The following is a 23,860-nucleotide window of genomic DNA, read 5'->3' on the forward strand; positions in this document are numbered from 1 at the left end:
TCTCTCTCTCTCTCTCTCTCTCTCTCTCTCTCTCTCTCTCTCTCTCTCTTCTCTCTTTACTCAACAAAAACTCAAAAATCATGATTTTGTGGATTAAATCGTTTTTGCATAATTATAGTCAATATTGTAGTAGAAATGATTATCAAAATCATAAATTTGATAATTTATCTGATATACAATGTAAATTCTATTGTAGTAATTACAATAATTTTGTCAAAAGTCGAACGTATGTGCATGACAATTTTGAATAAATATATAATAATTTCGGCCACAATTCTGTATGGTCCAAGGAATTTTATGGGCCACAGAAATTTTGTTTGTAATTTTAACTGCAATATTTTCTCCATGCGTACAAAATTCGCTGGCTTTCATAAGATGATGCGTCGCCAATCGATCGGTCGATTGGTCGACCTTTCTCGCGCATCTCACATACTCCGGGCCACTCCGATGAGAGCCCCGATGGTATTCCGTTGTACAAAGCGCATTCAATCGTTCGCCACTCTCGCTCTCTTCAACTCCGCCCAGTAAGGTCCATTTGCCGAGTCTTCAATCTCGTCGATCTTCCTCGATGCAAATAGGACTCACGACATTGTCTCTGGTCGATCTCGTCTCGCTTTCAGTGAACGGCGTCCGTCCCTTTTGTTCTCGAGTTTCGTTTACCGAGTTCACGTGAAATCCGCACGAGAGGCGCGGGTCCGCAGAGGATTCCACAGCGTATGCGGTTGATCCGTCGCAGATTGAGGGCGGATTTGAAACATGCGTCTCGTTTTGCTTTCTCACGGCGCCGGGATGCAGCCCGGCGAACCCCGCAAAAAGAAAGATGGGAGAGATAGAGAAGGAGATCGCGAAAAGAAAGGAGGATACCCTTGATCCTGGCTGCGCGAATGTACATCCACCCTCGCTATAGTATACTGGGCTGAATATGAGCGCAGCTGCTGGATGGCGTTGGATGATTATCGACAGTCTCCCTGCCTCGTCACGATTCCCTACGTCCTTCGGTGGCCTCCGTAAGACACCTCCCGCGTCGCCCCGAGAGAGGAGAGGTCCCTCTCGTGTCAGTCTCAGCGAAAGTGCGCAAACTGCGTAACCCGGCAACGACGACGACAACGACGGGTGGAGGCAGAGTAGTCGAAAGAGGTTGTCGAAGGACGATCCGATGACGAGGGCATTGTCTTCTTTTCAGCACGACGTTTTCAGTCGACCCGGACACGCACATAGACAGCCTTGAGCAGGCCGAACAGATCGTCCTCGAGGGTACCAGCAAGTGGTCCTGCAAGATCGCCATCACAGGTGACACGATACTAATAAAACTTAGTGCGTTTAATAATCATTCACCCACGATCTCGATTACGAGAATTTACCACTCACACGGTTCTGCATCACGTAACACATGGCGCTTGAGAGAGAGAGACACACATGTACTCACACTGTACACGAAAACTTGACTCAATTTCGACTAGTGCGATTAGAAAATTTCGTGACGATCCTCAGACCGACTCGCGACTGTTTTGCCTTCTTCTCGTAAAGGAAAGAAGGTAGAAGTAAGAAAAGGAGAGAAGTAAAGGAAATATTTATTCGTGAAAATGGCAAAAGTACCAATACCCTGATTCTGGAAATTGTTTTGAGCTTTAAATGCGAGTATTTAAACTTTCAACATAGAATATATTAAAAAAAAATATATATATATTGTGTTGAAAATTTACACAATTACATCTAAAGAGAGCAAAGCAATAAAAATGTCCAGGATTAGGTAGGAATGGTCAGACATTGGTACTTTAATTTTATCTTTGAATCTCAAAATAAGGCAAAATTAGAGAGAACAAATTAGAGAACAAATTTTCTAATCACCGAGACACGGGACGCACATCGCGTGCGCGCATCACTCTCCGTCGTTCGCTCGCGGATTTCCATGGCGAATATCGAGCTCGACTTGCGAATCAGAGAATCAGTAGTTCAAGCCCGAATTCGTCCGGCAATCCGATCCGCCACCGGGAGCGAGGCGCGCCGGTACTTTGCATTCCGTATACGCGCATCTCGATAAGCACGGTCTCTCACATCTCTCTCGATTCTCTATCACAGAAAGGTCTCTGTGTCACAAAGCACAGGAGAGGAGGGCAGGAGAGAGGGTGGTGAAAGGCATACGCCGCACGCGATGCACGAAGTGAATATTGTCGTGCACTCTGCAGCCGCGCTTCTCGTGTTCGAGTTGTGCGACTGGCGGGAAGTTTCGCTATGTGCAATCGATGCACTTCGTCCAGCACGAAGTGAAAGAATCGATCAAGCGTTGGCGCGTGCGATCGCCTGTATCCCGTCTTATTGCCGAGCTCTCTTTCTCTCTCTCTCTCTCTCCTTCTCTCTCTCTTTCTCTATCTATCTTTCTTTCTCTCTTTTTCTCATAAATCTCAGCGACATATTGGATCGGAACGTTAGCCTTGTCGCTCTCGTAGCAAGACGACGAAAACTACAGCAATTTGCGACTCGCGATTCGCAACAAAGTTGCACTGCACGACAGCGAGCACGGAGAACAGGCAGACGGCTCCGCCGCCGTCGGCGCTTCGACGAGGACAATTTCGGGCGTGTGTGCGTATGAGTATATATAATCCGGGGAGACATGACCGAGCTACCTGGTTATCCAGCGCCAAAGTACGCCGGTCACACGGATGCGGTGAACACGATAGTCCGCGAATTGTGTCATTTATGCGCGACGTTTTATCCGCCGAAGTAGGAACTAAAGCCCTCTCGACCTGCCGCGATTGTCGTGTTTACACTGCGGCGACTTTTATTTCCTCTCCTATCCTCTCTCGCCCCGCGTCCGACGGGGGATGGGATTTTATCGGACCGTCGCCCGCTGTAACGCGACGCCAATAAAAGTGACAAGTCCGCGGCGCGACGGAAACTTCGTGCCGCATTACGGATGCATAGCGTGTGTGTGTATATATGTGTGTATGTCATAGAAAATTGCAGCTCACCACGGCCGTTTGAAATTGCAATCGCGGTGCGTCGCCGAACGCGACGGTTGGCTGGGCGCGGTGTAGGTAGCGGACGTCAGTCGGCGCCGTCGAGCTGTGCATACGCCTGTGTACGTATGTGTACGCCGTGTGTATGTGTGTAGGTGCGCGCTCCTCGAGGAGAGATCGATAGTTCAACGTACAGACCGGGGTAAATGCTGAGGCTCCGTGGCTCAGCCTCCGCGGTCCATTCGCACTCGCGTGTGCGCCAACGGACGCATACTTTTGAGTCACCTGTCATTTTGACCGCTCTGATGGAAATAAATCGTTAATTGTAGGTAGTTCTAGCGTTGAGGGGATGCTGTCGATGACCAACTCTTAAAATGTCGATAATGCAGAGACCGATTTTCACAATCACGTTATTACTTCTACATATATAAAAGTTTTACATATATATTATCTTACGTAAATGTGTGTTGCTTTGTTTCACCATATTTAATGAAAAACTTAACTATACGTATATAAAAATTTTTCTGCAAATTTCTTCGATGTTTTAAGCTTTTAAAGGTGCAGCGATATTCTTGAAAATTTTTCTGAGTGGAGCAAAGTCGCGTTCAGTATATACAAGCTATGAATCTTTTGCATCAGGTTAATATTTACTTTAACTGACAGCGTCTGACAGATTAATTCACGTTCGAAATGACAACCCGGAAAGAAAAAGTTTATATATGAATTTTGTCCATATATGGTTATATATGATAATATATAATTATATATGTCGACATTGAAAAGAACACTATTGTGAAGATACAATTGAAATGCTTATGTTTATAGCAACCCATGATGTCGCCGTTTAATTGAATCAAATTACGTTTTCCTTTTTTAATTTGACAATTTTCGTTTTATATATGCACATATATAACTAGATATGATCATATATAAGATCACATATATGAACAAAATTCATATATAATCATATATATTTATATATAATTATATATAATCTTTTTTTCCCGAAAACTTTGAAATTTGTTATCGTTTTCTGTAATTTCTGTAATAATTACAATATCATGAGAGACGTTCCAATTCAATCTTTTATGTATTTTTGTTGTGTAAGAGCATTAATAGTTCTGTGCGTAAAAAATTAGTATTCTGTTGATAAAGAGTCCAACACAGTGTGACAACGATCATTACATGGATAGACAAAGCAATCTGTGTGCGTAATTGGAGAGGGAAAAACGCTAGCTTGCCGAGATTCGAACGCACATCACTACTCCGACGTCCCCTTAAGTGCGCGAGAGTAACGGCAGTATTCATGATGCATGCCAATTGATGTGGATCGCGGCCAATACAAGGACAGGGTGCGGAATACGATCGAGGACGTCACGTTGCGCCGAAAGCTCTCACGTTGCGACGTCACGTCGTGACGAAAGCGCCAAAAGCTCACGCGAAATAAAATAAGACAACTTGTCGTTAACGAAAGAAAGGGAACGAAGCAGGAAGAGAGAGAGGGGAGGGAGAGAAAGGAAGGCCGATGGGATTCGATTTTCTTATGTCGTTTCCGCAACTGCCGCCGATGAAATTCGCGAATGGAAGTGAATCTTCTCTTCGTGAAGTGAGTCTCTTTCTCTTCCTCTTCGTTTTTCAGAAGGATGCGTGCAGCTGTATTTAGTCTGCTTGAGGAAATAGATTTACACGCGAGAAAATTCGCGACAATTCGTTCGTGTTGCTACAACATCGGGTAGTCCGCGACCTTCAAAGATCGTCGCGGCTAAATTCGTCGCTCGTTGTTATCATTCGTGTGTTTTCGCGCTTCCTCGAGATTGACATGATGATTCATCCACTCGCAATTGGCGCCGATAATCGCGACAATCTCGCACGTATATGCTCGACCTCGTCTGAGTGAATGAAGAGCGGCAGTCGGGCGCGGAGAGAACGGGCGTGGAGGAAATGGCGCTCTTAAAGGAGCCGCGCAAAATTTATCGCGAACTCCATCTCGCGTAATAACGCAATAATAAAGAGGAACGAACGAACGTCGGGGGAGGCACTTTATTATGAATGATCAGTCGAAGGAGGTAGATAAGGAAGGCGCGACGTTCCGGGCGCGGAGCGTATTACGTATTACCGTGGCATGAAAAAGTCGATAAGCAGTGAGCACTGCAACTGCAAGCTGCAGCGAAACTTTTTTGCCTTTCAAAAGCCCGAGGTATCCAGCCGGCGTTCTCTCACTTCCTCCTAGCTCGCCGCTAACAGCGGAAGTAGCGCGAAAAAAAAAGAGAGAAAAGGGGTCGTAGGTATGAAAAAGGGAGGTTACGGTTGTCTCCCGGCGAAACGGAGATAAGTAAATAGGACTCGGGGTATGAAGAACAAAAAAGTAGAGAGGAGGGACGAAAAAAAGGCCGACGGAACCGAGAAGAAAATCGGCGGAATGGTCTGTTTTAGACAGCGTCTCTTCTCCCTCTCCCTCTTTCTCTCTCGATCTTTTTATTTCGTCCGTCGCGATTTTCCTCTTCCGCACGTCACGCATACACACACACATATGCGTGTGTGCTTTCGACGGAGAGTCTTAAAGCTTTAAATAATTGCAGAAAGGATGCAGAGAAGGGAGAGGAGTGAAGGAAAATCGAGACATTTTCTCGACTGAGCAGTCACTTCGCGTCGCGAAAAATCGCCGAGCTTCGGTCAACTAGTCAGTCAGTCAGTCGGTCGGTCGGTCGATCTTGTGCGGTTCTCTGTTCTGATAAAAGAATGATATCAGGAGTGGAGTTAAAAGAAGCGAGTCAACGGACAGGCCGTGTGTATCGACCCACGACGAAATGTCTCACGTATAGGGTATCACACGTACACAAGGTGTCTTTCGATAGGTAGATATACGTGCAGACAAATGCATTCGAGCAAATGTTACTTGTCTCAAGTGTCTCGTAAGTTTATATACCCGCAAATCTGTCATAAGAGAATTAGTCATAAGCACTAAATTTATATAAAATCCTGGTTTAAAATTTTAATCAGGAATATTAAATTAAGAGAAAAATTCACTTGGTTTACTTACATAGAATCGAACTTCTTCTACGGCAGAGACGTACAATATTCATGTAAAAAGAATAGATTTTTTTTTCGAGTACGCAAAAGCTTTTCTAAAATTTGTGTCGAGTACATTTTAAGACTGTATTACCAAGAAAATATTCTTTAGTGAAAATAAACATTGCTTAAAAGAAGAAAAGTGAAATAAATGATCGTTTTGCTTAGCCGTGAAATACTATTTTTCTGTGCGTATATATGTGAATTATAGATCAAACTCCTTCACCATTTTGCGAGAACAACCACGTAAAATTTTATGCTTGCATATCGGACGAAATTCAATAAAAAAGTCCTCTACCTGTTCGCAGAGAACCACGTGGATATTTGTGTTATTAATTAAAGGAGATTGCGCGCGACAGATCGCTAATCTTTTTTAATTAATAACTCGAGATTTTACGTGAATATTTGCGAAATGGTAGGGAAAATTTGTGCTTAGTTTTACGTAATCTACGTACACACGCGTTTTTCCACCTATATCGCTGGACACTCTGTGTATGTATATACTTGTGTATATATATGTGTGTGTATGCGCGCGCGCGTGCGTGCGTGCGTGCGTGCGTGTATTGTGTGTATGTGTGTGTGTGTGTGTGTGTCCATTTTTTTTCCACGGCGAAAAAGAGCCGTGTCGGCGCGATTCGGACCGTTAAAACAAATGAATGTTGAAGTTCAAATACGAATACCCGAAGTGGAGCGCGGATCGTTCAATCTGCGTTTGCAAACGTAAAATCCTATTTTTAATTTCTCGATGTTTTCCACGTGCGACTTGCGCGATTTGCGGATAATCCTATCGCGAGAGGCCCCGCTCAACCACGGCGAAAGTTGGCGCCCCGGAGGGAGCTGCGACGATAAGGGTGCGGAGATCGAAGGAAATGAGGGTGGCGAACGAAGGGACAGAAGGGGAAGAACCGACGGGGGTGCTTGACGGTCGACGAGAGAGAGGCGGAACGGTAACAGTCGGCGCCGCTTCCTCTTCCGCCCCAGTAATCAAATCTCTTGACTTGCTTGAGCGTGGATTAAAATAGCTACGATCCGGCGATCTGAGCTAGGCGGGAGTTGCGCGGACCCGAGGATCGCCCCGAGGACGGACGACCAACCCCTCGAGAGGGATCATACGTTATTCGTATTTCCGCGGGGAAGGAAGGGTTCCTTTGACGGGAAGAAAGCGATAAAAATACGCGTATTTGGTAGCCGCAGTGTGATCAATTATATGTGAATGCACCCGTGTGGCTGTGAGCCTTCGTTCAAATTAAGCGACGTGTATGTGTGTGTGTGTATGCCAGTATGCGCCGGAGTGTGTATGTAGCCGCGCGAGATTGGACGGCAGCTTAACATGTGGAGAATCGATACGCGCTGATAACGATCAACCTCGTAACGCACACGCAAACGGGAAATTATACGCTCGATACCGATGATAATTGCGACACGTTAGTACGTATCACGGTCACTCGGCGCACAACAGTGGAAACGACGTTTCCCTTTTTTCTCCTACCCGTTTTACCTTTCTCCTTCCGTTTGCGTTTACACGTATTGTAACGCGACGCGTGTCTATAGAGCGCGCGCATCATGCGTGATATTACCTCATCTCGGCTACTCGATTTATTTGAGAATTAAATTGACGAGATGACGAGTTTTATTATAATAATCATAATAATAACGGGTTACGTAGAACGCGACGTCGTGAACATGCAAGTCGCATGCATCTCTCTCTTTTTCCCTCTCTCTTTCTCTTTCTCTCCCTTTCTCCGCATTTCTCGTATATTGTATCGTTTAATGGCAGGAAATGTTCGACGTGCCGTCGATAAATCCGCTTGTGTCCCGTAATGGATTTATATACGCGACTCCGCGCATTTCCCACGGCACCTCGCGCGCGATTTATTCTCGCCGGCGTATCTTAAATGCTTCGCGCGGTCGAACGAGTGACCGACGCGTGTCGATGCTCGAATCCGGTGGCGCGTAGATTTTCAATCGCCATATCCTCGCGTCGCTAATTAACGTTAAGTCAGTGAAGTCCAATGCGTCGCGATTTACGTCAAACCGGTGGAGTGCGATTACACATGATTACGTGATGCGCCGCACACACACACAACACACACGCTGCAGCGCGGTTCATGCGCGCGAATTACAACACAACACACATTGAGAGAGACACACACACATACTCACACACGGATACGCGCCCCTGAGACTCTCGACATCTCACCAAGTGGATTGTGGCGATGACTCGATGATTAATGAGATTAGGTGTGAAATCGACATTCGTCGAGGGCAGGAAGCATCGGCGATCGTCCCACTGCAATCGGCGGTGCGAGTCAAAAGAGTTAGTAGCATGGGCATGTGTGTCTGTCCGTCGATCCGAGAATCGCAGCACGTTAACTATATATCTATATAATAATATTATACATACATATTATATATATGTGTAATATACTCTCCGTTTCTCCACTCTCTTAAAGTGAATCGATAGAAACATTTCTGATCGAGTCGGTAAAAGAAAAGTATTTCACCGGTGATCAGTGAATATTCGCTGGTGAAATTATTCCTAATGAAATTACATTTTACTGTTCCGTTTTATGCCTCACTAATTTTGATCGGTGAAGGAAAAATTTTTCTGCAAAAAGTTCAAACTCGTTGTATTTTGCATCGAATCCAACTTTTTACGACGGTGGAACTGACGACTCTTCCGTGCGCCATGCGTATGATGACACTGTCTGTCCGCATCAACAATTGGAACAGTGACCGCTGATCACCTGATCCTTTCGACGAGATTTTATTGATTGCAGTGCTGAATACTTATAGCTGAACCACCAGTTATAGATGCAGCATTTACTCAGTGAAGAATACGCTGATTGTACTTTAGAGAGAGTATATATTATAACATATATCTACCCATTTATACTCCGAATATTCTCCCTTTATGTTTCTGCGTTCACATATGTTTCTACGTCTATATATGTTTATTCGCCCATGTGTATGTATACATTACGCACATATACTATACATATATATACATGCATATATACATACATACATACATATATACACATACACACACGTGCGTGTTATCAGAGTGCGAGAGTTCGCGAGGTTTCACGGCGAGCTTTCCTAGCAGAGAGGCGAAGAGAGAGGCTCGTTGAGATCGTCGTCGAGAGCTGAACTGCCGGGTCAATTGCCTCGATGACACCAACAGCCAAGTTGAGATTTTGTTTATTGCTTACTGTGCGCGTGGAAGAAAGCCAAAATGGAGTCCAGTCTGCGGAAGAGAGCATTCGCCGTGAAACCCGGAATCGCGAATCGCAATCTCACGCGCTCCGCACATTGTCATAGTATTATATTTACGTGACTCACACGCCGAGCTTTTGCACGCTTTCTTCAGGTGGCTATCACGATCGATATATATGTATGTATATATATATATACATATCGTGTGTGTCCGGTCGATGGATGTTGAGCCTCTGCATGCATCTACATGAGACGCACAAAAACTTTGATTCGCAATTTCGGGCGCCGCGTGATTCTACGTAATGTGACAAATTGCCGCCCGACAAACGTCCGTTAAAAGCACCGATCGATTTGATTGATGTATTCGGATCGATTCGGTGCATGGCTTACGTTTTCGTATTTCGCGGCGAAATCGAATATTCGTCGCGAATCGTTCCTTCCGCCGTTGCGAGAAATAAATTATCTTGATTGCGAGACGCCGAAATTTCGCGGGCCGCTATTTAATAATGGAAGATACATGTGCAACGGAATAGCACCGATTTCTCAATTTCGCGAATACTTGGCGCGGCAAAAAGTCCCGCGGAATTCGCGAGCTGGCTGTTTCTTTTAATTAAATTCCCGCACATAAAGCGGATTCTCATATTTATTCATTCGACCGGCACGTGCAAATAGATGAATATGAAACGCTTGGGCGAAAAGTTCCTTCTAAATAGCCGGCCGACCACCGTCCATGAACGTCCGAAGAATCGTGACGGCGGCGTGACAAGAAATCGAAGCGGGCTTCCGCGGGCATTCATGTCGACACGTGGCGTCGCGTCAATGCGTGCCGAACTCGAATTTCCATCGGCGTGCCTTTCAAAAGTCCACGGCAGCATCAAATAGTGAGCGAGCGGTCGGTTGTAATTAAGGGCGAGTTGCTGAAATCTCTCGTACCGGTCTTCTAAATTTTGCTTTATCAATTTCCATATAATTATTGAACGAAAAAGAGAACTGAGTGTAAAAACTAAATGTGGAAAAGAGAAACAAATGAGCAGTGTGAGAAATGTAAACAAAAAATTTGCATGTTATTTTGTGCGTACTACTCTGGTAAAAATGCTTGATATTTCTGGCCGTAATCACGTACAGAAATAATTGCTATAAATTGTAATGTAGGAAATTATTTTCTTTCATTCTACTATTCATTAATTCTACTATAATATTAGTCATAACAAACTTATATGCATGTTGCTACTATTATTTTATTACAAAAAATATAGTTGAAAAATAACTATGAGATTTTTAGTTATTTAGTTAAATTAACTATAAGTAACTATGATTTTTATTTAGGTCAATTATTTTCTTCTCTCAGTGTGCAAACATTTCCAAAAATCGAGTGCAATTGATAAGGTGCGAGTTAGGAGATCGGTACGATTTCGGCAACTCTCTTCTCTTACTGCTTTATATCGTCGCAACTTTCATCGTCAGGTTCGTCGCGAATTGTAGAATCGCAGTCTTTTTGTCTCTGGTACGGTACTGGCCGTCGCGAAATCCGCGAATTCGCGGACGTAAGCTATGGATTAACGGCGACGGAGAATGCGTATAAAATACGCATATGTCGAGTCGCGATCGGGGACGAGACAGTAAAATTTTGATTGCTTCGCGTTCGGCGACGCGCTCACGAGCTCGTTCCTGAGGCCTCGTAACCACGCGTCTGCGGTCGATCGTCCATATCGTCGATTCGAAACGAATAGCCGTCGTCCGGGAGTGATACGATGAGCCCGCAGAATAGATCGTAATTCCCGGCTCGTTTATCGGACTGCTCCTTGAGCAGCGCGAGTCAGCCGTTCCCTCGGAGGCCTCGTTGGGTTGTCGAGTCGCGAATTCGAAATCCTCTCGCGTTTATCACGTCTCCGCCGCAAACTCGTTCTTTCTAGAAGTCCCTCAAGTACACGGAGAAAAAAATATCGAGTATCTGTAGCTATAATCACGCAGAGAACTAATTACTCCAACTTATGGTCAAGAAAACTATTTTTTATCAAATTCTATTATAATGTTAGTGATGATGAATTTATATTCATATGTCACTATTATCATCTTACTACGAAAAATATGGTTAGTGCCAAAAGTAACTATAATTTTACTTAGATCTATTTTTTTCTCTCAGTACACGAGTTAGGATACCGTCTGCTACTTATAGGGAAGAAGTGAGAGCGAAACGCTGCAACGTACTTCGTCGTTTCAGTCTATGACTCGTATTAATAGTTGATAATTGAAACTTATTTCAAATAAGACATTCAGATTTGAATGTAAAGTGTTAGATGTGAGCTTTTCAGTTGACTCGCGATTATAAATGTAATGTCAATTGAATTACACATATATCGTGTGATTCAACTGAAAATTAACTTTAATTAACTCTGAATTCAAATCTGAGTATCTCACGTGAGACAAGTTTCAAGTAGTGATTATTAATGCGAGCCTTATAGCTTCTCTCTTTCTCTCTCATACTAGAGTTTCTCTCACTCCTACCCGCTTCTTTCCTATTAACAGCGGATCCGATTCCATTAGGAATCATCACGCGGTGTTCTGATTTTTGCTTGAGGGACTCTAGCTCGTTCATCGCGGAGGGGAAAGATTGATTCGCGAGCAGGAGAAGGAATTATTCGGCGAACGCACGTATCATCAGTCGCGCTCGTAATAATAAAAATAAATGTGAATTTACGGCGTCAACGTGTTTTCGCGCGGTTCCGTGCAAACAGATGTTCCCCGCCGGACGTTCGATTTTGTTAGCTTTATTGCGCGAAGCCGGTCGACAGTCGCGTTCTTGGATAACGGCCAGCTGGCGAACCTCAGCGAAGCTAACGTTTACGTTCGACGGTATTGTCTCATAGTAATCGCATTATGGATATATCGCGAGATCGCAAATCCACGGCTCGCGGCGAGCGGGAAACTCGGACTCGGTTACGCTCCGTCGTGCGTACTCCAGGCACTCCCCGGTCTTGGTGAACAGCCGGTGATCTAATATTATTCTTCCACCATGTGATTAGTGATCAGCGCTCAGGGATTGATCGCCAAAGATAAGAGCGGCACATCCGACCCCTACGTGACGGTCCAAGTGGGTAAAGTAAAGAAGCGCACGAGAACCATGCCGCGGGAGCTGAATCCAGTGTGGCACGAGAAGTTTTACTTGTAAGTAATGCCGACAACTTCGGTCGGCGACGCCCGCGGAATGCATAATTTCGCGTCATCTTCAATCCCGTTAGCGAATTTCTCGCGGCTCGTTTCAACAAGCGACGACGCATTGTCGATTTTAAAGAGAATCACGCGATATCTCTCCCTGTGAGATCTCTCCGTGCAGAGATGCTCGTGGAAAAAGCGGTGCACGTTGAAGCATTGTTCCGCGAATTTCTTCAAGTGACACCCCACCGAAAACGAGAATCTCGCTCGGAGCGGTAGTGAAAATGCTGCCACTCGGAATCACGAGAGTGAACGTTCCACTTGAACCGTAGAGTGAAGCCCTGAGGGGATGCTGGATGCCGACGCAATGCAACTTTCGTATTATGCACTGTTTTTTCAATTGGTTGTGTAGAATCGCAAATGCTTGTACAGATTGAAAGATACAAATGCCAATGTACGACGGAATGCACACACTTGTATGAAAATCGAAGGAAATCTGATAAATATAAATTGTTTTTAATTTTTTATATAATATGAGGTATTCTCTCTGCCATTCGCGTTGACATTTGTGCTTTCACTTTGCTTTCAAGCATCTGGAATTCCATATAACCAAATAGAAAAACACGATGCTGAATTATCTGGCGTCCTCTTAATCCGCACGAGTGAATGTGTCAATCAATTAGAGTGAATTTGTCCCAATGAGGTGGTGAAGTACGTCAGTCAGATTCGCTCTTCAATTTCGAGTGAAAATACTCACATTGATTCATAAAGGCACAGGAGATACACAGTCAGTAAGAAAGATGGAAAATATTTACCCAGCGATTTCAAGTGAGAGAATTCACTCTGTATAAGTAAAAGGTCACTCGAATTTGGCTGTCACTCTGCTGTACGAGTGGAATTTCACTCGGGGAAATTTAGAGAGTAATCACACGTAAAACGTCTGCTTCGCGTCAATCGACTACGAGACGTTGAGAGCCGCGCAGAGCGACACTGTTCTAACTTAAAAGGCGGAGATGATTCGAGCACAGATTCCCGTTTTCACAGCGAATGCCACAATTCGTCCGACCGGATCAAGGTGCGGGTGTGGGATGAAGACAACGACCTGAAGTCGAAGCTGCGACAAAAGCTGACGAGGGAGAGCGACGACTTCCTCGGGCAGACCATCATCGAGGTGCGAACCTTGAGCGGTGAGATGGACGTCTGGTACAACCTGGAGAAGCGGACGGACAAGAGCGCGGTGTCGGGCGCCATTCGGCTGCACATCAGCGTCGAGATCAAGGGCGAGGAGAAGGTGGCACCTTACCACGTGCAGTACACCTGCCTGCACGAAAACCTCTTCCACAGTCTGTGCGAGGAGAACGGCGGCATGGTGACCTTACCGCAGGCAAAGGGCGACGACGCCTGGAAAGTTTACTTTGATCCACCCGGCGAGGAGCTGGTCGACGAGTTTGCAATGCGCTACGGCATCGAGAGTATCTACCAGGCGATGACGTGAGTAAACAGGAATCGCTCACCTTTCACCTTTCGTATTGTGGTATCACCATGTAGAATTAATCTCGCTTTCTCTTAAGATACCTCTCAGGTGGCGAATAAGCAATTTTCTCGTCGTCGACGTAAAAGCCACGATATTGAAAATCAAAATTAGAATCTGAAACTAACACGTTCACTACCAGCGTCACACACATGTGCGACACACCGATCTCTCATAGTTCAAACTCATCTTTACTAAAAATTTTCAGTCTTTTACTTAACATATTCGCTGACCAACGTCACGTTTGGAGCATGACAACGATATCTTCTTTGTATAGTATATTCACATATGAACCAAGTCTATTGTGCACAATCACATGAAAAAATATGTAATGTGAGCTGTGTAGCGAACGTGTTAAGATCGAGATCAAGATCGCAGTCAAACAGGACTTGTTTGTCCGAGATAAGAGCGACAAGCTATCAAAGAGATGAAAAGGGAGATGAAAAAGACGCGATGACTCGCGGTATCGTCGTCCTCTTCGTCGCGAGACACACGCGGACTCTCTAATCTCGGCTGCGTGGTGAATCGGTCTCGTATCTTCTCCGCAGGCACTTCCACTGCCTATCAACCAAGTACCTGTGCCCAGGCGTTCCGGCCGTGATGTCGACCCTCCTGGCAAACATAAACGCGTACTACGCCCACACGACCGCTAGTCCGGCCGTGTCGGCCAGTGATAGATTTGCCGCCAGTAACTTCGGGGTGAGTGCCGGATGTTGAAGGTTGCGGCGCCGAGCGCGCGCGCGAGCACGAGGGGTGAAGAGGATGAGTGAAGGATGGAGGATGCTGGGACGGCGACTGGGAGCGGCGAGAAATACTCCTGCAATTTCCTGGCGACCGGCGCCATCCGTTATACCGAGACCCGTCCGTATTCGGCCGCTATATCCTGGAGACGAGCGCGCGTGTTGACTCGTGCAAGGACGCGCCGCCAGCCCGCCCGCCAGCCGACCCTATCAATTACGTCCTCATGGCTCGCGAATAACGGATCAGCTGACGCGAATCTCCCAATAATTACTCGTTGAACTTTCCAAGGAGGGAGAGAAGTAGAGGGCGGATCAAGCGACCTGCCGATGCGCTCTCTGCATCGGGGGCTCCGAGTAAAATGCGAATCGCGGAATTGGACATGGGGATTATCCCCGAGAACGATAACGCAAACGATCCTTCGTTAACGTAAAGACGAGTCGGAAGCAAATCTCACCGAGAAGGGACTACGTCCCTCTGGCGCTTTATGACGAGAGAAATACCCTTCCTCGCAAGTCTCGATTATAAATCCGCAATCGGGTCAAGAAGTCAAGTTCGTGTCGTGTTTATGGTCATAGGTTTATTGCTGACCGTTTAGCCTGCAAACTTTCGCCGAAGGAAGGTGAAAAGAATGGCGGGCGGGCTGCTTCGATGCACGCTAGTTAATTAAGATTTTAATTAAGATTTTCTTCGACCGCGTTCTTTCCGAGTCGCCGTCTGGATTTCAGCTGACTGGCAGCCAAGGCTGACCGAGTTGGTTTTTCTCGCCGCGTCGGGAATATGGAAATTTTTCAGCGCGCGACGTTCCCTCGTGGCAACTGCGATGAAACCGAAGGCGATAATACGCGGGCCGAAATTTCGCGGGACATTTAGATTCGCGGGTCTCTTAATTCCGAAAGTGAACGGTAGTGTATGGAAAGCGTGTTTTTCATATTTCTGAATTATGCATGACACTGCACCTCGAAAATATTACGCGAAACTCGCCGAGCCCTGGTGATACGTCGGAAGAACTTCGCGAACTGCTACGGTAGCAGGGGTCCGATAATTTCGCTCTTCCTCAGGGCGAAAAGTGCGCGGCTGCCGCATCGGAAAAGAGTTCGGGTCGGAAGAAAAGAATCGACGTCAGCGAATTTGCCGACGAAAAAAGAAAAAAAGAAAACGAGTTACCTTCGATAACGGGAACTAAGCGAGAAACTCTTCTCTTCTTGCAGAAAGAGAAATTCGTGAAACTGCTGGACCAGCTGCACAACTCCCTGCGGATCGACCTGTCGATGTACAGGAACAACTTCCCAGCCTCGAGCCAGGAGAAACTGATGGATTTGAAGAGCACCGTGGACCTGTTGACGAGCATCACGTTCTTCCGCATGAAGGTGCAGGAACTGTCGAGCCCGCCGCGCGCCAGCACCGTCGTGAAGGATTGCGTGAAGGCGTGCCTGCGCTCGACGTATCAGTTCCTCTTCGAGAACTGCTACGATTTGTACAATCGGGAGTTCCAGACCGACCCGAACGAGGTGAAGCGCGACTCTGACGATCACGGGCCGCGATTAGACTCGCTCGACTTCTGGCACAAGCTGATCGCCCTGATCGTCTCGGTCATCGAGGAGGACAAGAACAGCTATGCGCCCGTGTTGAATCAATTCCCTCAGGAGCTGAACATCGGTCAACTGTCGGCAGCCACCATGTGGTCTCTGTTCGCGGTCGACATGAAGTATGCCCTGGAGGAACATGAGCAGCATAGACTGTGCAAGTCCTCGGCCTATATGAACCTGCACTTCAAGGTCAAATGGCTACACGCCAACTACGTCAAGGATGTGCCGCCTTATAAGGGCGCTGTGCCGGAATACCCAGCCTGGTTCGAGCCCTTCGTCATGCAGTGGCTCAACGAGAACGACGACGTGTCATTAGAATATCTCCATGGTGCCTTTAGTAGAGATAAAAAGGAAGGCGTAAGTTCCTCCGTCGCTATCTATGCCCGTCTCTATTTTGAATCCCAATTAAACTCTACTTGCTGTTCTTCTAATGCCTTCGACTTCTCTTCTTACAGTTCCAGAAGAGCAGCGAGCACGCGCTCTTCAGCGTCTCCGTCGTCGACGTCTTCACGCAGCTCACGCAATGCTTCGACGTGGTATCGAAGCTCGAGTGCCCAGACCCGGAGATCTGGAAGAGATACATGAAGAGGTTCGCCAAGACCATAAGCAAGGTGTTGCTAGCCTACGCGGACATAGTCAAGAAGGAATTCCCGAGTAATCTGCAGGAGGAACGAATCGTATGTGTTCGATAAATGCAAGTCTACTGAAAAATTCACTCAACATGGGCACGGCTAAATTAAATCGCTTTATTTCGCAGGCATGCATTCTGATGAACAACATCCAGCAACTTCGGGTGCAGCTGGAGAAGATGTTTGAGTCAATGGGCGGCGATAAGCTCGAGGCGGATGCAGCGAACATATTGAAGGACCTGCAGCAACAACTGAACGGTGCTCTGGATGATCTGGCGGTGCTCTTCGCGAATAGTTTAGAACCACGAATAACCGGCTCAGTTAAGGAAGTGGGAGATGTTCTGTTAACCATCAAAGGTGGCGGACAGGTCCCGTTGTCACAATCGGCGCAGAGAAACAACGTGGCTGTTGAGGCGGACGAGGTATTGCGACCGCTCATGGTACTACTTGACGGTAGCCTGTCTGTGTACGCCGAGTCATGCGAGAAGACGGTGCTGAAGAGGCTTCTCAAGGAACTGTGGAAGATAGTGATGAGGATTCTGGAGAAGACCGTTGTTCTGCCGCCTATGACGGACAAGAGCGTACGTATTGCCCGTATGATTGAATTTTCAGCTTTGAAAGATCGTTGAAGTATCGTCGAGCATAATGTATCACGGCGAGATTATTGTAATTCTCTTGCTTCTCGCAGATGATGTTCAAGAATCTAACGGACAACGCCAAGAATCTCGCTGCGAACGCCAAGATAGAGGATATGTCGAAGCTGTTCAAGAACCATATGGCTGGCAAACCCGACGTAAAAAATGCCCTCAGCGGAGTCATGGTAATCAATCACATTTTGTTCTTCTTTCACTTTCCTCTTTTTCACATTTTCTTGTGTATTTTGTTACTCCTTTTTCTTTGTTGTCTTTCACGCCATGATTTGTGCTTTCGGTAATTAAAAGATCTTTCTCTCACATATCTCAAATTGTTATTTTACAAAAGAAAAACTTGAATTTTCTTCTTTATTGAAGAGCCGCTTTACAGTAGTTTTTATCCTCGTAGGATATCTCTAAGGAAGTGGAGAAGAATCTTTCGCCGAAGCAATGCGCGATCCTCGACGTCGCTCTCGACACAATCAAGCAGTACTTCCATGCTGGCGGTAGCGGCCTGAAGAAAGCGTTCCTGGAGAAATCGCCTGAATTGCAGAGCCTCCGTTACGCGCTGAGTTTATACACGCAGACGACGGACACTCTCATAAAGACCTTTGTCACCTCCCAAGTCAATCAAGGTACATATGTTGCTTGGGTTCGTCATTTGCATATTTACGAATTGTACGAGCGACGATATGTAACGACTATTATTTTTATATATGTTTTGCCACGTTGCGCTACGACGAAGTAACCAAGTCGCGGTCGGAGAAGTAGTGATCCATAGTCAGGAACACACACGTACACACAGATACTAGTCGACACATGACGATCTGTTCTATTACACGTGTCCGGACGCGTACCACACGTATCGTTTTTTACACTCACCACGACGTAATAAAAATTGTCGCGACAGTGCCGCTGAACGACGCGTCAACGCTACGTCAGCGTCAGCGTTCGATGAGCAGCGAGAGAGGTGACGAAGGGGAAGGAGCCGAGGGTATGGAAAGCCTCGAGGAACCCCTTCGCCAGAGCAAGCCCTCTCTTCGTCGAGAGAGCCGACAAGGTACACCAAGGGCGCCTTAGAAGGTCGCTACAAGTGTCGGGGGAGCAACTACTTTTTTAGGATGTAGTGAATTGATTGTTGTGTCGTCGATCGGGACGTCTTTCGATGATGTAATTCCGTTCTTCCCTCTTCCTTTTTCGCGAAGTTTCGTTTAACGGAATTATATTTCTTTTTCTTTTGGATTATATTTAGATTTATTTACTCTTTTAGTTAAAGGGATTTAGTTAGGGGGTGGTCAGTAGTTCTTTCAGATTGTGTACTTATTTCTTCCGTTCAGTTTTGTTTGAAATTTATTTTATGTTTATCTACTTATAATCATATACAGAAGAATAATTAACGATCTCGAGTCTCTCCATCTAACTTGATTTGCTATGTGGTATGTGTTATCATTCTCGAAGAATACACTCCAAAGACGTCTCGACGATCGACAGCTGTATTAGGAAGCTGTGCTGTTATCACTGCCGCTGCTGCTAACTGCCGCCACTCTTGCTGCTACTACCGCGAACTTGTGATCCGCAAAAGATCTCTCTCTTTCTTTCTCTTACATGTTTGTTTCTCTCAACACACAACGCTTTGACACACTAAAAGCAACGCGATACACGTAACACGCGCGTCAAGGAGACTCTTTTTAATATTCGATCACAGAATCACTGTCACACAGATTTCTCCACAATTTTTTTATGAGCGCGCAACAAACTTACTCGCCTAAGTGTAGCGCTGTGTACCATCTTGGTCTTACCACGAGGACTCGAAGATAGCGCAAAGTACCTGAAGAGAGGATTCGATCGACCGGCTGCACGGATCACTGTATCATACGCACTGAACTCTCGGAGATGGTCGTTGAGATTTTCCGAGACACCGCAACCGATTTATTCTCGTTTACCAGCTCGGACATAGGCGAGGGAGCCGTTCGTACGATTTACACGTGCGAAAACCTCACAGAGGTTGACCTCGTCTTCTCTCTGTAGCAGTTACGCCGACGAGAGGATAATGCGACGCGCCTATTATTGGAGCATGTAATCTGCTCTAGAGATAGCGATCGAGAAATAGATCCTTAGCCTTTAGCGTTTGGTCATAGCAGATTGGGTAGAACCAAACGAGGCCCGCGTGTAGTATTTAGATGCCACTCTAGTTTCGCGACGTTTCACACATGGCCGTAATCTCTGACTGCAACTCATGAAGTTTCAGATACCGCCGGTTCGGACGAAGGCTCAGTGGGCGAGGTGAGCATCCAGGTGGATCTCTTCACGCATCCGGGAACCGGAGATCAGAAGGTCACCGTCAAAGGTGCGACTTTGCTTTCTCGCAAAAGAGAAATATTCATCAAAATTCTTTCATTCTTGAAACCAATTTTTCGGCTTTGCCTTGATGATAATCTAAAATGAAATTTTACATTTTCAGTCGTGGCTGCGAATGACTTGAAGTGGCAGTTGGCGACGGGTATGTTCAGACCGTATGTCGAGGTGAACTTGATCGGTCCACACCTCGCCGGCAAGAAGAGGAAACAGTCGACGAAGTCAAAGAGCAACAACTGGTCGCCGCAATTCAACGAGAGCTTTGACTTGTTAGTGGCGCTTCTCATTTCAATTTTTTAACACGTTTGCTGTGTATTATTTCCCACATGACAAACCACATGACAAACCTGACTCCGTATCTTCTGTTCTCAGCATGATCGGTAACGAGCAGCAGCAGCTGGACTTCCACGAGCTGCATATCTGTGTGAAGGACTATTGCTTCGCGAGAGAGGACAGGCTCGTCGGAGTCGCGGTGATGCAGCTCAAGGACATCGTCGACGAGGGCTCATGCGCGTGCTGGCTATCACTCGGCAAGCGTATCCAGATGGACGAGACCGGCTGGACGATCCTGCGCATTCTCTCACAGCGCAACAACGATGAGATCGCCAAGGAGTTCGTGAAACTGAAGAGCGATATCAGGCAGGAGACCCCGCTACCGAATCCCACTTGAGAAGATGCGACGCCGCGTTAAGCCGACGAGCGAAGCGATTCGAGTACTTCGAGCTTGGAAAGAGCCCGAAGGGGAGCAGGAGGCCGTCCAAAGGGGGTAGCGTTTGACCTTTGGTGCCACGAGAACGAAACCCTTCACGACTAATTCCGCGAGAAAGAGAGAAAGAGAGCGAGAGAAAGCGAAAGAGTGAGTGTGAGTGAGAGACAGAGAGCGAGAAAGAAAGACACGCGAGAGCGAGAGAAAGAGAGAGAAAGGTATGTTAACGCGCAATCTCACGCATCGCCTGGCGAAAACGATCGCCCGAACCCTTCCGCTCGTCGCGACACACAACTGGAAGGGACGGTCATCCTCCGCGGAGAGATAGCGAGAGACTCGATGATCTTACGGAACCTAGACCCTCCGGCTTCCTTCGCGCCGCAGAGTTCGGTCGAACGTATTCCTCTCCCTTTTTTACACGAGTCACAGAGCTTTAGCCCCGTCCCTGGACAGCGACGATGCACCGGGAATTATCTTCCACAGATCCCGAGCTGAGACGACGAGCTATGAGGGTCAAGCCCGCGTGGCACGCGACGTTCGTCCGGTAACTACTACAATAAGAAAAGGGTGGCTCCCGTCGCCCTTTCGCGGAACTACTTAGATAGACAAGGAAAGACAGAGCTCGACAGCAACACAAGCGCGACGCCCCGCGTATAAAGCAACACGGAATATACATCGGACTCTTCTTCGTGCGAGTGCCGCGAGCGAGAACGAGAAGAAAGGGAACACGAAGGAGAAAGGGAAGGAGAGAGAAAGAGAGAGATAACACAAAGAGAGAAAGAGAGTGTGTCTCGACGAAGACGCGATAACGTGAAAACAGTGCTGCCAGTACGCAATATATTTGGTAATATTCGTAACGTAAGATAGGACGAGATCACATCGGGGAACTCGCACGGTGCTTCGAAAACGCGACGACGGGACTCTCTCGATCGCGGACCGGTCACCGAAAGACTGACCTCGAAGAGCAGAAGAAACAGGGGAGACAAAGAGAATGAGAAAACGTAGGAGCGCGGGTCCGCGCGGTCCCCGCGCCACGCGATCGCACGTGTCTGAAAGGGAGTGTAGTCGAGCACACGGGAACGAGGCAAAACGCGAACGAGGAGGACCGCATAACGCACTCACACACACATACACACGTACACATTCACAGAGACACATAAAAAGGAAAAACATACAAACATCCACAAACACACGACTTTCGCGACACGACCGTGTTTCTAAGCCGTTTGTTCGGGAGGGCGAGTTTACTGTAGATACGTGAAACACGTTGTTGACGAAGAAGTTTTTTCTAATATACAGTTTAAATGTAGCATTGCGTACGACCAAACAGGCGCGCCCTGACCGTCACTCACGGCGCGCCCTCGTTAGTAATAAAAAGAAAAAAAATAAAACTAGGCATTGTAATTGTAAAGTAAAAACGTTCTTATTCTTATTAAGGATATCAGAGATCGTAAGAGTCTGACCGCCGCCGCTGTCACTGCCGCCGCCGCCGCCGCCGCTGTTGCTGGCTGGCTACCGCTGCTGCTGCTGCTGCTGTTGCTGGTGGTGGTGGTAGTAGTGGTGGTGGTGATGGCTGCTGCTGCTTGTTGCGAACGATACCGAGATCCGCCCGAAAGCTTCGAGAGCTCCGCGCGAGCGACGTGCAACCTCTCACGAACCACGAACGAAAAACGCGACGTCTATGAGCACACTGAGTATGGCCGGCTCACACACAAATCTGGTTATGCCAACCAGATTTACGTGTGTGTCAACCATACCTGTTTTCTCCGTGTAAACTCCTCGCGTCCTGACTCCGCTGGGAGTGCGAACATCGACATTGGACAAGCACGGAATCCTCTTTCTACGAACTGGCGAGCGTGCCAGCGATCGATCGATCTCCCAAAATTCAACTCTTACACCCTCGTATAGTCTCGCTGTCGTATAATCATGCTGTAGCTTCGATTCACTCCCTAGCGACCGCTGCTTCTTGTACGACAACACGTTCCAAAACACGAGGCTGGACACGTTACAACTATTGATACCATCGCTACTCTGCTGCTGTTGCTGCTACTACTATACCGTGTATTAGCTTGTCATCGCGTCTTGTACATCTCGTCTCTTGTACCTAAGGGCAGTTCGTCCGTTCGTAGAAACGCGTCGCGCGACACGCGCCGCCTGCGACGCACCTCTCACGGCGATTCGTGTCAACGGATAAATAAAAATGAATTAACAGATATTGCGAAGCCTTGAATAATTTCCCGCGATCGCACGAAGCTTCGGTCGGATCCCTCCGTGAGAACGCAAAAGAGAGCACGTTGCACGCGACGTCGAATCCGATGAATTTCATCGTCCGGCCTGCGCGCACAGCCGCGGGCGGGTACGCAACTCCGGAAATTACGCTACTATATTCAAAAGTTTCTACTACGTAGTACGTCTAGATATACTTACGTATTGTGTATAGTGTCTAAACGCTGATGTAGCTGCGAGCGCGGGATTTTCGATCAGGCAAAAAGATACGGGAGAAAGAGAGAAAGAGGGAGGAGGCCACTCAAGTAAAAGAGTGAAAGAGCACGTCGGACCATCTCAGCCGCGAGTGCTTTTCCAAATTTGAATACGCCACCGCAAATCGGAGGATTCCGCGCAACGGTGTGCGGGCTCGAGCCTTCTCTGAAAGAGAACTTCTCGAAGAACTCGGAAAGATTAATCCCTCGATGTCGAGGAGAGAAGAACAAACGACTAGCCGATTAGAAGTCGAGTAATTTGTATCAGTTAGATTTAGATTAATATTCTCGAGTTCTCATGGGAGAGGCAGCGAGAGAACGAGGACAACATCGTTGCGACGAATCCGTCAATTCGAGACAATACATCCTCCGCCAGTCAGGATACCTAGAACCACGTTAGGATCTCACCCAGCACTGCGCTCACGCGCCAGAACAGAGGGTCCGGTGAAGCACCTGAGACGACGCCTGTCGCCCACGTCGACGGTGAAATACGAGTAGGTAGCAAAAAAGCGAAGAAGAAAAAAAGAGAAGAAGAAAGATAAAACAAGAAGAGAAAAAAAACACACGGATCCGCGAGCTCGCCACCATCTTCATTTGTAAGAGTGTCTATTTCCTCCGTTGCCTAACTAAGTGCATACTGAATACAAAAGGGCTGGCGAATTCGGCGAAATCTAGACCGGCCTCGTCGACGGAACGCCCCACGGACGATACTCACGATACTCGTGTCCCGACTAACCGATACCTCGATAATCCGCCGATCGTATAGATCCCGCCCTCTCCCCCCCCCCCCCCCCCCCCCCCC

The 23,860-nt window shown here is 47.0% G+C and overlaps 1 protein-coding gene across 15 annotated transcripts in view; it reads left to right on the top strand.

The window, feature by feature from the left end:
- The window catches only part of LOC116842854, a 140,762-nt gene extending 119,035 nt beyond the window's left edge, over positions 1-21,727 (top strand). For 5 of the 15 annotated variants that reach the window (XM_032812604.1, XM_032812606.1, XM_032812609.1 and 2 more), the window contains 12 exons: positions 12,269-12,410; positions 13,443-13,889; positions 14,478-14,628; positions 15,879-16,613; positions 16,712-16,933; positions 17,014-17,466; positions 17,574-17,705; positions 17,927-18,152; positions 18,428-18,577; positions 19,760-19,864; positions 19,979-20,141; positions 20,245-21,727. In XM_032812604.1, the coding sequence (XP_032668495.1) occupies positions 12,269-12,410; positions 13,443-13,889; positions 14,478-14,628; positions 15,879-16,613; positions 16,712-16,933; positions 17,014-17,466; positions 17,574-17,705; positions 17,927-18,152; positions 18,428-18,577; positions 19,760-19,864; positions 19,979-20,141; positions 20,245-20,542 (3,224 nt within the window). In that variant the 3' untranslated portion in view covers positions 20,543-21,727. Of the gene's footprint in view, positions 1-1,183; positions 1,291-12,268; positions 12,411-13,442; positions 13,890-14,477; positions 14,629-15,878; positions 16,614-16,711; positions 16,934-17,013; positions 17,467-17,573; positions 17,706-17,926; positions 18,153-18,427; positions 18,578-19,759; positions 19,865-19,978; positions 20,142-20,244 lie in introns of all 15 variants that reach the window. The other 10 variants (XM_032812602.1, XM_032812603.1, XM_032812601.1 and 7 more) reach the window with 7 other exon arrangements.
- The last annotated feature ends 2,133 nt before the right edge of the window (positions 21,728-23,860 follow it).

This window comes from Odontomachus brunneus, unplaced genomic scaffold (genome assembly GCF_010583005.1).
Source record: "Odontomachus brunneus isolate Ranch 3 - 2012 unplaced genomic scaffold, Obru_v1 Obru_scaffold_027, whole genome shotgun sequence".
Taxonomy (NCBI): domain Eukaryota; kingdom Metazoa; phylum Arthropoda; class Insecta; order Hymenoptera; family Formicidae; genus Odontomachus; species Odontomachus brunneus.